The sequence below is a fragment of the Helianthus annuus genome, chromosome 14 (assembly GCF_002127325.2).
Source record: "Helianthus annuus cultivar XRQ/B chromosome 14, HanXRQr2.0-SUNRISE, whole genome shotgun sequence".
NCBI lineage: Eukaryota > Viridiplantae > Streptophyta > Magnoliopsida > Asterales > Asteraceae > Helianthus > Helianthus annuus.
Genome location: NC_035446.2, coordinates 20,173,061 through 20,186,673, shown reverse-complemented (window position 1 = coordinate 20,186,673; position 13,613 = coordinate 20,173,061). Strand labels below are relative to the sequence as shown.

Sequence of the window (13,613 nt, the reverse complement as noted above, 5' to 3'; positions counted from 1 at the left end):
GTAGAAACGGACTTCCATTCCATCTCTTTCATAGACGTAACTTCTAAAACAACAATAATAACTGCTACAAATTAGAGGCTTTCTCTGTTATAGAAAAAAAAACCCCAACCGGTACTATTCTGTTGATAAAATTCCGACCATGGAAACTTCAGTCATGGCAAGAAGAGTTCTCATATAGGGATGTTCATTGGTTCGGGTTTTAGATTTATTTATTCGGTTTCTCTGGTTTGAAGATTTTTATAGTCAAAACTGAAAACCAAAGAAAACCAAAGAAATCCAACTTTAAAGTGGCAAAATCGATCGGAATTCGAATTCGGCTTGGTTCGGTTCCGTTTAAAACTCAAACCAATAAAAGCCGGCTTTAACATAAAACCCGTAACAATCAAAGTTCAGTTCGGCTTCAGTGGTTTCGGTTTCAATCAAAATGAGATTGGATTTGGGATAAATGGGATTGGTCTAAATGTAATTTGATTTCTTTGTTTTAATTGAATTAAGTAATCTAAAACCCATTACCTAATTCAGTTGGATTCAAAACGGTTCAGTTTTAAACAGTTTCGACTCGCTTCAATTTAATAGGGTTGAACCCAATATTGACACCCTATCTTGTGTAACTTGTAATTTTAATGACTATTGGACCTTTCTAATACTAATTAGCATCTGGACTCATCATTGGGCCGTGGGCCTTCAGGCCCTTCAAAGTAAGCATGCTTGAAAACTTAATGATCTGCCAAAGAATCAAAGATAAGATGAATGATCTTAAAAGGAAAATCACTTGTCATATCATAATATAATCAAAGATGAATGATGTTAAAAGGAAAATCACTTGTACTGGATGGGAGGCGAGGTTTTACTGATTATTTCACTGTCATGCCTTCAGGCGGGTAGAGATCGGATTTTTGCGCATCTGGAAGAGTCAATGGGCTGGCGGCGGTCAAGTAATCGACCTTGACCACATCATCCGGTGTCAGGCGATTGGCACATCGTTACTTGCCGCTAAAAAAAGATGAATGATGTTAAAAGGAAAATCACCGGTCATAATTTTGACCATTAATTTTCGCTAAAAGTATCTGGTTTATTAAAATTCAGCGATTCAATATATTCACTTTTTATGTAATATTTAAATTCAATGATTCAATATATTCACATTTTATTATTAAAATTCAATGATTCAATATATTCACTTTTTATGTAATATTTAAATTCAATGATTCAATATATTCACTTTTTATGTAAAATAAAATGAGAAATCACAAAATATTATCTTGTCCTTTACCCTAATCACAAAATAACGTCATTTCGACTTTTTTCGAAAACTTTTTAACCAATAAAAAAAGTCAAAGCCATATAATTGTTGTGCATCGATTTAGAAACAAAAGACATCAAACAAAACACTACGGGCCTACGGGTTATATCCTAATACATGAAAAATAATTTGGAAAGAAAAACACTATGGTACAAAAATATGCTTCTAAAATGGAGGTTTTAGACAAAGGTTCAAACTGACCGATCGAACTATGAACTAGTCAACTAGACGGTTTGGTTCGTATGTTATCTATCAGTCGACAACAGTTGATTTTTTTTTGTTTTTCGTGTTGGATCGGCAAACAGATTATCCAAACGTATTAATATTTTATTTTTATGTTTTACTTTTAAGCGGTCAAATTACTTGATTTTTTTCTTGTAAATTATCATGTTATTAATTTACATCGAGATAAATGGTAAATAGGCAACAAACTGCGCCGCTACTCATTTTTTAATAACAAAACTAAGTCTTTTAAAAACTACGTACATAAATCTCGGGATCATAACATTACTATGCATGACCTTTTGAACTCGAATAAGAAGGTGCACACCCTCTGACGCCAGAAAACCAAAAGTATTAAAAGAAAATGGGATAATCACGTGCTGGTTGCCAAGGCACACTTTCTCGTGTTCCCTCTTCACCTTGTAGTCGCATGGTTTAATACTCATCCAATCTTTAAAACATCACTTTAAATTTTATTTAAATAATTCTGAAGGGCACTATTTGTGGATAATAGATGTTAAGAGACGCTTCTTATAAGAAAAAGTAAACATTTTAAGAACCCCTGTAGTGGGTTATGATAAATGGTTTTTTTCTCTCATAGCGTCCCATAACGCCTCGAACACCATGACAGACGGCGTTATGGAGGCTTTTTTGGTGGATGGCGCCATGCATATATCGGCGCTGTGTTTGGTTTTCAACCTTTGGCCAATCAAGAAGAGCATAGGGATTTTATAATTAATTAATAAAATTGAAAATTAATAATAGGTAATGATGGGTAGGGGTTTTATGACTACGGGGCTCTAGTGATATAACGCCCCATTAAGCCCCTGTGTGACGTGACATGACACGTGTCGCATAACGTCCACAAAGGGGCTTTATGACTACGGATGGCCTAAGTGTGTGTTTTAAGTTTAATAAATGTTTGACACAAAGGTAGAAAAAAGACTTCATACCAACCCGATAACGTTTGATAGATTTTTTGTGGTGATCTTCCCTAACCTGCCGAGGGAATGTATTTAGAACACTTTATGGGTTGTGTATTGGGTTTCATTTAATTCTACATTCAGATTTTTGGAAAGGGTTTAGTATTTAGGGTTTAAGGTTTCGTATAAAATTTGAATAACAATGTTTCGCTGCTTTTTTAGTAAAGCTTTATGTCCCCGAAAAAAAAAAACTCATGTGGTTTGAAGGGTATTTATAGTAAAACGTATCGACCAAATCACGGACCAATATTTCGTAAATAAACTTTTCAGCAGACAACGAATGTAAAGCTTAACAAAAAGTCTCAAGCGAATTTTATCATCAAGATTTCCAGGACATCAAAGACACACTCACCGTACATACAAACTCCATAGACGCCAATAACGCCAGATAAGTCAGAAACTACATCTTATTTGAATCTAGTTATTGTGAATAAGGGTGAGCAGAAAACCAAAATAAGCGAACCGTAACTGAAATAACCGAATTATCCTAACCGAAAAAACCGACCCGAAACAAAAACCGACGGTTCGGTTTCCGGATTTTTAATAACCGAAAATTTCGGTTCGGTTTTCGGATAACCATTTTCACTAAACGAAAATAACCGAACCGTTAAGTTATAATAGTGTGTCAAATCCATATATTTGTATTTTTAAGTTTAAGTTGTTTAAGTGTTAAACTCATGCTATTAAGAATTATTAACTTTATTCTTGATTGTTAAATATTTATAATAAGAACGTTAACATGTTTATTTATCATTAAAATGATTTATCCGTTGTTTACAAGAGATAACAAAATTTAACATAAAAATTAAATGATTTTCAAAGTATTATTAAAGAAAACATCTTAACAAAAACTTTAGAGAAACACTAAAATAGATTTGAAGGTTAGTTTTTTGTGAACAACATTAATTAAAAAGACTAATTATATTAACTTAAATGTAAACATTTTTACAAAACAAAGTTTGCGGCTATGGTAGGTGCCGCCATCACTTACTAGTTAATGGAGATGGTACTACGGCGGTTCGTAAGAAGTTTAGAAGAAAACATATGTTTAAAATAGGAGTGAGTCTAGTGGATCACAGGAAAGGCCGAAGAAACGTCTTAGGGATGATAGTGATCCGTTTGTGTTGGATAGGATTATTGGGATTATTTCGAATAATGCAGTACAGTATGTTAACAAGGAGAGGGAATCCAGTACTGGGTTTGTGACACCGGATCTCAATACGCATTCGGTTGCAGGAGAGGAGGTTGGTGATACTGAAGAACAATCGGCTGGTGAAGTTCTCGTTCAAGATTCTAGTGTAGATTAGGTTCAGGTCCTGATTATACTTGAAGCTGAAGAAACAATTAATTTGGGCAGAGCACTTGGTGCGGATGACTTAAATGAATTCATGCCAAAAGTTCAAGAGGTGTTGCGAAGTGAAGGGTATCAAGAGGGTGGACAATGAACGTTCTATCTTTGAATATACGTGGTTAGGGAATTCAGGTAAAGCGGATTGGGTTCGAGGTTTGCGGGTTCATCACGAGGTGAGTTTTATTATGATTCAAGAAACGCAATTTGTGGATTTGGATTCGTTGGATGTTGGGCGTTTTGGGGGAGAGGGGATTTTTGTGTTGATTGGGTAACTTCGGCCGGTAGATCGGGAGGCTTATTATCATTATGGGATCCAAAAGTATTTTCAACGAGGGAAGTGTCTAAACTATCCAACTGTTTACTTGTTTCGGGTAACATCAAAGGTTGTGGGGTTACGAGTCATATGCTTAATGTGTACGTTCCTCAGAACGTGGTGGTAAATGGGTGTTGTGGGCGGAGATCGGTGAGTTAATTGGAGATAGAGACGGGTTGTGGACGGTGGCGAGGATTTTAATTCGGTTAGAAGTGAAGGTGAAAGGCGAAACTCTATTTTTAATTCGTCTGAGGCTAATGAGTTTAATGACTTGATAGACAATACGAATTTGCATGAGTTTTCATTGAAAGGGAGGCAATTTACTTTTGTGGCAGGAGAAAAATTAAGTCGCATTGATCGAATATTTGTTAACTGGAACTTTTTCAAGGAATGGCCGAGTGCGGAGTATTTAGCGCTTGAAAGAAACAAGTCAGATCACAGTCCTTTAGTGTTGAAGACCGTTTCTAGGAATTTTGGGCCTAAACCGTTTAGGTTCTACAATTCTTGGCTTGGTCGAGAGGATTTTGGTGAAGTTGTTAGGAAGTCGATTGGTGATGGGTTTCATTTGGGGGATCCGGACATAAGGCTGATGAGGAAATTCAAAAGACTACGTAATGATATTTCGGTTGGGTCGATGAGTGCAAGGAAAAGGAATTGGGCGAAAAACAATTAATGGAACAGGAATTTAGGGAGTTGGATGCAGCTATGGAAGTGAGAGAGATGTCGGAAGTGGAGGTGTGGACGTTGGAAGAGACTAAACGTCATTTACGTGAGATTGAAGCTTTTTACCAACGGGATTTGAAACAGAAATCGCGTAGTAAATGGGCAACACATAGGGACGACAATTCCAGGTATTTTCATGGTTGTATCAATAAACGTAAGGCTCCGAATTATTTTCCTGGTTTGATGGTTAGAGGAGTGTGGGAAACGAAGCCGAATGTTATCAAAAGAGAGGTTCTTGGTTTTTTTAGATCTAAGTTTAAAGAGAATATGGTTCGTAGGCCGAAGCTTGTGGTTTACGGTTTTAAGAGATTAATTTCAGAGGATGCCGAAGGATTGATTGATGTTTTTTCGGTTCAGGAAATTAAACGTGCAGTCTTTGAATGTGGCGCGGATAAAGCGCCCGATCTGGATGGTTTCAATTTTCGGTTTATCAGGACGTTTTGGGATTTGTTCGAGAAGGATTTTGTGGATATTATGCAACATTTTCATAGAGTTGGGAGGTTTAGTTTGGGGGTTGGATCGCCGTTCAATACACTTATTCCGAAGGTAGGAGACCCGTCTGAACTCAGGGATTTTAGACCGATTAACCTCATAGGGTGTATTAGCAAGGTGGTGTAAAAGGTGTTGGCGAATTGGTTGAAGATGATTATGAGTAAAATTGTTTCAGAAAATCAATCTGCGTTTTTGATAGGAAGGTACATACTTGACGGGCCGTTAATGGCAAACGAGGTTCTCGCGTGGGCTAAAAAACGTGGGAAAAAATGTTATTGTTCAAAATCGATTTTGACAAAGCATATGACAACGTGAATTGGGAGTTTTTGTTATCGGTTCTTGATCAAATGGATTTTCCTTCGGTTTGGTGCGAGTGGATTCGTGGGATTTTGGTTTCTGCTAGATTTTTGGTTTTGGTGAATGGGTCACCAACTTTTGAGTTTGGTTGCCAAAAAGGTATTCGTCAGGGTGACCCTATATCCCCTTTTCTTTTTATTATTTTGATGGAGGCGTTTTCGGGTTTGATGAATAAGGCGTGTGACATAGGAGCTTTTGATGGTATACGGCTTCCTAACGATGGTTCGGTATTATCGCATTTGTTATATGCGGATGATGCGATGTTGATGGGGGAATGGTCCAATTTCAATTTCGTGAACATGAAAAGGATACTTCAGATATTCTTTTTGTGTTCCGGATTGAAAATTAATTTCCATAATCGGTATTGTTCAGAGTTGGTGTCGATATTGAAGAATTAAAGATTGAAGCCGATTCATTGGGTTGTAAAGCTGGAGATATTCCATTTGTCTATTTGGGCATCAAGGTTGGGGCGAACATGAATAGGATTTCGAATTGGGATCCGGTTGTGAACACGTTCAAGAGGAGGTTGTCGAAATGGAAAGCTAACACATTGTCTATTGGTAGCCGGGTGACGTTAATCAAATCGGTTCTTAATAGCTTGCCTACATAATACTTTTCTCTTTTCAATGCGCCTATGAAGATCATTAACACATTGGAAGGTTTAATTAGACGTTTCCTATAGGGTGGGTCGGATGATGTTAGGAAGATGAGTTGGGTATCGTGGGATGTTGTTACAAAACCTATACGGGATGGAGGTTTGGGGATATCTAGATTAGAGATGAATAATATAGCGTTGATTGGTAAATGGCTTTGGAGGTTTTATAATGAACAACAGGCGATGTGGAGAAGAGTGATTGTCTCTATTCATGGTTCTAGCCGAAGTTGGGGTGTCGCGCCGGTTAATAACTCTATCACGGGCGGATGGAAAAATTGTGTTACATTTTGGAACAAATACAAGGTACAAGGTGTTGGTTTTAATAGTATGATTCGGGGGGAAATTGGCAACGGGGGACAAATTCGGTTTTGGTTAGATACGTGGTTGTGTGAGGAGCCATTAAAGGATAAATTCCCGAACTTATTCACTCTAGAAAGGAATAAACGGGTTCTTGACTCTGGACGTCTGACTTTACAGGGGACTACTCGGGTTTTTTCATGGTAATGGAGTCGATCACCTACTACTGTGGAGGAGGTAAACAATAAACATCACTTGGAGGTATTATTACAACAGGTTCAGATAGGAGATACTCAAGATGCTTGGGTTTGGAGCGATGGTAAGAAAGATGGCTTCACTGTTGCAGTGGTTAAAAAATGGTTGTGGGGAACGGAGACTAGTGATGTTCGTTTTGGTTTTAGTTGGAGTAAATGGGTTCCTATTAAGTGTAACATCTTCATGTGGCGAGCTTTTTTGGATCGTCTTCCCACTAAGATGACCCTGAAGAGACGAAATATCACGGTGGATAATCATTTATGTGTGTGGTGTGAGAGCAATGATGAAACGGATGAGCATATTCTTACAGGTTGTTGCATTTCAGCGGGAATTTGGAACGGGATATCTAGATGGTGCAAGATTCCAGGGATGTTTGTTTCAGGTTAATGACTTGGTGGAAATGCACGACCACTGTGCCATGTCGGGGAATAAGAAGATGGTGCTTCATGGGATTATTATATTTGCGTGTTGGCGGATGTAGAGCGCGAGGAATGAAGAAGTTTTTTCGAGTAAGGAACCGAATGTAGTGGAGATGATCGCGGACATCAAGACATTGGGGTTTTTGTGGTATAAATATAGGTTTAAAGGAAAAGTAGTCGATTGGGATCAGTGGTGTTCTTTTGATTTGATGTAATTTTCTTTATTGTGGATTTCGGCTTGCTATTTCCGTCTTGGTAATAGTTGGCCTTTGTTTGGTGGTTTAATGAAAGTCAATTTAAAAAAAAAAAAAAAAAAAGTTAATGGGTAATTGCTGCCCTCTTTAATGTGACGAATGATGGATGGTCGAGGCTGGGTACTTACCCTAGATTACCCCTTCCTCCCTAATCTCATCAGCAATCTATTCGCAGTTAATTACCGGATCATTACCATCTAATCTAACATTTAACAATTAGTACATTTACTTTTGAAATTTGGCCTATTAGTGATTGTTCTGTCGGTAGTCACAGGCGTAACAGGTCATATATGAGAATGTATTAAGTCCCTATCATTGTTTCCTAGTTGCGGTTGTCTATATGTGCCACTACCTTTTAACGTGATTATAGCTTCACATCATACAAATTAATTGTTTTCATAATTTTATCTTTTTTATATCATTTGTATAGTAAATTGTTGAGTCAGTTTGAACACCAAATTGGTAGATTATATAACAATTTATTTCAGTTTTCCAAACAAACTCCGTAAGTTTAAGGTATTTATAAAATCAAGGATTTGATTATGTTATTTTTTTAGTGGTGGGTTTCCTTTCATTTTCTTATTATTTTTTTTCTTTTTGGTATTATTAACTAAAGTCAACCAAGGATGGAAGCAGTTGAGCAGCCTGTAGTCTGTAGTCTGTAGAAGCATGCTAACATGCGAATCCCAGTTCCCAATACTTATCACAAAAATGATAAATATTAGTTGGCTGACAACACCAAATTATTATATACATATTGTTTGTTCACTCACTCCACTGATGACTACGTGTTTTGTAATAATTTTCTATAAATAAGTATATCCTCATAATGAAATACACGTTTCTTCACTGACGGACGCATGCAGGGGCGGACCCACATTGGTGCCACCGGCGTCAGAGCCGTTTCTAGGTTTTTGGAGGCCCTAAGCGAAATATGAAGTGGAGGCCTTTTTACAAAATTATCCTTTCAACATATTTAGTAACAAAACTCTCCTCCTTTACCCGGGCTTGAGACCGGCAACTATAAACTAAAAAGTTTATAATTGGCTTAGTTAAAAAAATTGAATGTTATATGTTTTCGATAGATATAAATTTATTTAAGAGATGGGCCCTAATTCCCTAAACAACAAATCAAAATAAGCAAACAAACAAGCCCTAAAGGCCTAAATAGCAAAATTATATCACCAAATAAGCCCTAATTACCTAAACAAAAACTTGAATCAGCAACTAATTAAAGAATAACAAGCCCTAATTCTCAAAAAAAAAAAAAAAAACAAATAACAATATCTAACCTGAGTACAACTGCAACATCGCCACGTTCCAAGCCAACCACAGTAACAATTCGCAAAACTGGGGTTTCTGAGCTAAAATTCTAAATCGGCATAACTGAATTCCAAATCGGCAAAACTAAATATCCACATTGGGTTCCAAAACTGAATTTACTTCCAAAACAAAATTCCAAATCCACATTGGGTACCCACACTGCCAAGTTCCAAGCTAGCCACAATATTGAATCATCAAATCAAGACTGAGTGTCTGAGTTCCAACCTAGCCAAATCGACACCTCAAAACCGATTTCCAAGCCAAAATATCTAGCCTGTGACTCTGAGTTCCAAGAATTCACGTCTTGATGTTTGATTAATGAAACAACTGATTTAATATTCGATGATGAACAGACGGTTAGTTTGTATATAATCGACAAATTGATCTTGATGTTTGATTAATGAAACAACTGTTAACAGTCGCAATATATATGTAAAAGAGTATGAAAAGGCCACTAAGTTACCTGTTTCAATCGACGATTCAAGTTCATGATGAGTAATGATTCCAGCGACGTCGGATTACTCTGCGGCTCTGCGCATATGTTTCAATCGAGGCTTCATATTCACTGCCGCAGTTTACGAGGTTTCCTTTTTCCAGCGATTCAAGAGCACGTCCTTTTTGTTTACGAGGCCCGGATTCATTTTGTATTTAGTTTGGGCAGTGGGCCTTTAATCAATTTAAGTTATGGGCTGATAAAAATAAAACTAAAAATGGGCATAGTATTAAAGAAACCTATTACAAATTTGGAGGCCTTTCAATTTGGGTGGCCCTAGGCCTGTGCCTAGGGTGTAAAGCTCATAGGGCCGGCCCTGACCGGCGTCCACGGACCCCAATCTTTTTAAAAAAAATAGTAGATTCGGTATATTAAATTGTATATGGACCTCATAAATACAATTAGGTGGACACCATAGAAATAAAAAGAAAGCTGGTGTAGTGGTAAATCTCTCTCTTTTCCACCAAGAGGTCATGGGTTCAATCCTTAATAAGCCTAATTTTCTTATTTTTTTAAAAATCTAGTTCAAACCTCACTTTAACTCGGCCCGAACGAGGACCGACCCGAAAATAGACCCCATTAAAATAAAATCCTGGGTCCGCCACTGGACGCATGATGTATTTTCTGGGGGTGTGGATGTTTAGCAGAACTGACCTATTTAATCTCACATTCTCCCACTTAGCCGAGTAATCATTTATCATGAGTGTTAGATAAGCCTGGCCAGGAGTTAACACTCATTTTAGCCTTAAACCAAGAACCATAGCAGAGAAATACAGCCGTTGAATCATCATTCGACTCAGGACCCCCATTAATCATACTATAGCCTCAATTTAAAACCTAATAGTTACGATCAAAATATGTATAAGCTCTTTAGCGTCTGATTTGTATTTATATTTGTCTATACGTCATTACACCGGCAGAACATATGTTAGAGACATACAAAATCAAACTGAGGAAATTTTATTAATTAAAACATAAGCTAGTACAATATGCCATTAAATAAGGTCTTTAGTAAGTCCCATATTCGATACATGTTCTTCGAAAACTTTAGGTGGGAGACCTTTAGTCATCGGATCCGCAAGCATATCTTTAGTACTAATATACTCAATACAAAGATTATTTTCCTCAACTCGTTCACGTACGAACAAATATTTTGTATCGAGATATAAACCAGCTCCAGTCGAACTGTTACTGTTCGAGAAACTAACGACAGCTGAATTATCACAGTAAAGCTTCAATGGTCTAGAAATGGAATTAACGATTTTGAGTCCAGTGATCAGATTTCTAAGCAACATTTGTCACACCCCGAATTTCCACGTATCACCGGTGGGCCCGGTGGGGAGTATCGTGACGTAGTCGATGTCATCATGGTCAAACAACACAATATATAAATGCACAGCGGAAGCAAAAAATAAATATATTACATTCCGAATATAAAGTAATGTCAAAGTATTACAACGGAAAGTAAAGGATCCACAGGCGGATCAAATAAAAGAAAACTGTTCAACAGACTTTAGGCATCTAGAACTTGCAAGATTCCTTATTAACGCCCCGAGCTTCCAGCCAATTACGTTCAGTACCTGTCACTTAACCTTTTTGGAAAATACGTCAGTTTACACTGGTAAATACAATTAACCGACTCATTTGAAAAGTTTTTAATAAAATTGATTTGGATGCACAAGGCACAACATATCTTTTATAACTTGGGACAATTATCTTTATAATCTTGTATACAGATTTACATGTTCGTTATACGTTCAGGGCCCGATGTAGAAACCGAGTCAAGATTAACAGACACGCCACAAGTATAGGCCCACAAGAGAGTGAGATACCCTTTCCCTTATGCACTGTCAGGGGTATGCCTACACCTTGTGCATAAGACGTGGCCAAATTATAATACAATGATGTCAAGAATATCCGGGACATGGTCATTAACCCCTAAAGGCTTTTATTTCAAATAATACAGATTAAAGCGGGTTACCTCAATAATTTAATCACAATACGACTAAACATTCAATACCCGACCAACCGGTATTATTATAATACCGTATCCCAAGCCCGTATAAGGAAAATAAGTTAAAAGTATTTACCTGAGCTAGCAATGCAATTTATACGCAGCCGTATATTCTAATCAGCAAGCACAAGTACTTCTACTGGGGCTCTCAATCTGGAACGAATGTTTTTATTAACCTATTAGATTCCTAACGGGTCTTATTTAAGTCGTAACTTAGACCGGTTAGTTTTAAGGAAAGTTACGGTTCCAACGCGAGATTAAGCGAAGACCGGAAAGGAATGTGATTTAGACCCGACAAGTTTGAAGGCTTGTATAATATGGGTAAGCCAACCACATTCTGGATTTTGAGATAAAAACGACAAGGTTTGACCCGTTTCGGCTAATTTATGTAAACTAGTTACATTAACCGAACCGAACGCGTAAATGGCGTAACGGGTAACCGTAAGAGTCTTATACAGGTTTCATAAGTCAATATGCCTTAGATATGTTGTGATATCCTTAGGATACCTTCCATTATGCCCAAAACGAGTTAAACCTCATAATACGCCCCGTAGGGGTATTTTGGTCATTTTTAAAGATTATAAAAGAGGTTAATTGTAGTTCTGAAACTCGGGTCTGAATACATCAGTAAAATAACTTATTTTAACAGGTTACATCAGTTGTTGATAAGTCTTATGTGACAAAATGGTTTTAAACCCAAACTATGCGTTTAATACGCGCAAAAAGCCATTTAAGCGATTTCCGAGTTATACCGGAAATTTGAGTTTTCTGATCAGATTATAAAGTTAAAAATACTATATTTATTATATAAAATCAGTAGCAATTGGATTGGTGTCAAAATACTATGTAGAACTCATTTTATACATAAAAAGGGTATAATCGGTATTTACCGAATTAAGGCGATAGCCCTAGGTTATGATTAGTTTAAAAATAATTAAAAATCTTTAAAAATCTCAAAATATTATATTTCATCAGTGGGTAAAAGGTTTGGTGTCAAAAATTGGGTTTAGATAGGACTTATGCTAGTTGCGCCGTTTAATTACTAAAAGGCGTTATAATTACGCTAATGAGCATAACTCCTAATCTAGACCTCCAACTGATGTGAAATTTTTAGAGACAACTTTATAAATCAGTAGTAAGGCTTATTGTCCTTTCACTTTTCCAAAATTCTCGTTTTATGATCACAAGGGCATATTGGTCAACATTAGGCCATTAACGGAAACGTGTAAACGAAAGGGGCAAACAACAAACTAAGCCAAGAGGGTTATACCAATATGTAACCTGGTCCTAAGGAAGCCTGAAGGCATTTCTAAACCTATCTAATTCGGGTCAGAACTGAAGTCAAAGCAAAAGTCAAAGTTTTGCGACTTTCGGTTCCGAACCGGGTCTAAACAGAAAATTGTCGGATCAAACAAGCTTAGATCAGTTCTTATGCTTATTACCAAGTTATATGAGTGACAAAATACGTTATACGCCTTCTACATTGCTACTTATGCATTAAATCGAAAATTAAGCTTCTGTTGACTTTTTATAAACAACTTTGACCCGACATTTGACCTAGTTAGAATGGGAATCAGAGGGTGCCCTTTTAAGGGTTTAAAGCCCACATGATTACCAACTTATAACTACCTTTGATTCGATCAATCACTGGACCAATAGTAATTAATCATTAAGTCAACCGTTATTTACGACGGTTTGACTTCTAAGCTAAAACTAAGCGAAAACTCAATAAGGAAAGGTCAAGCATACTTACTAAGGTCTATTGCACAACCAGAGAGGCTTGGAGAAGGCTCTTGAGCTCCAGAGATGATCAGAAGAGAAGTTTGTGAATGAATGATCAAAGTGTGCAACAATGGGCTTTATATAGTGTTTGTAATTGCTTAAGATCATGACAACTCATGCTATACATGATCTCTGATGATTAACAAGTGTTCCTAAGGCCTTAGGATTAGTTTAGGCAGCTCTTGGAAGTGTTTAAGGGGCGCATATGATGTTTACATGGGCTGAACAGGCAACAAAACAAGTTTCTGCATCTGGGCAAGCCAGGCGGCCCGCGTAAGAGTCTCCCTGGGCTTACGCGGCCCGCTTGAGCCTTCGGATCTGATTCCAAATCTTTTCAATAATTGCATGCTTGGCTCCTGGTTCTTCGAAAGGTTAAC

The 13,613-nt window shown here is 37.2% G+C and overlaps 1 protein-coding gene and 1 long non-coding RNA gene across 2 annotated transcripts; one reads left to right on the top strand and one right to left on the bottom strand.

Moving 5' to 3' along the window:
• The first annotated feature begins 5,656 nt into the window (after positions 1-5,656).
• LOC110906495 lies at positions 5,657-7,585 on the top strand. The gene is made up of 5 exons (XM_022151617.1): positions 5,657-6,006; positions 6,117-6,330; positions 6,427-6,702; positions 7,262-7,333; positions 7,433-7,585. Exons 1-5 carry the CDS (start codon positions 5,657-5,659, stop codon positions 7,583-7,585), a joined length of 1,065 nt encoding a protein of 354 aa, XP_022007309.1.
• A 1,103-nt stretch (positions 7,586-8,688) lies between these two features.
• On the bottom strand, positions 8,689-9,568 carry LOC118486417. Its single transcript, XR_004878974.1, has 2 exons — positions 9,411-9,568; positions 8,689-9,274 (listed from the first exon to the last, which is right to left on the bottom strand). It is a non-coding gene; the product is annotated as an uncharacterized LOC118486417 (long non-coding RNA).
• Between the last annotated feature and the right edge of the window lie 4,045 nt (positions 9,569-13,613).

Coding starts and splice junctions, on each gene's coding strand:
- LOC110906495 (XM_022151617.1), top strand. CDS start 5,657: ATGTTATTGTTCAAAATCGATTTTGACAAAGCATATGACAACGTGAAT. Junction 6,703..7,261: donor CATTTTGGAACAAATACAAG/GTACAAGGTGTT, acceptor ATATTCTTACAG/GTTGTTGCATTTCAGCGGGA. Junction 7,334..7,432: donor TCCAGGGATGTTTGTTTCAG/GTTAATGACTTG, acceptor TGGCGGATGTAG/AGCGCGAGGAATGAAGAAGT.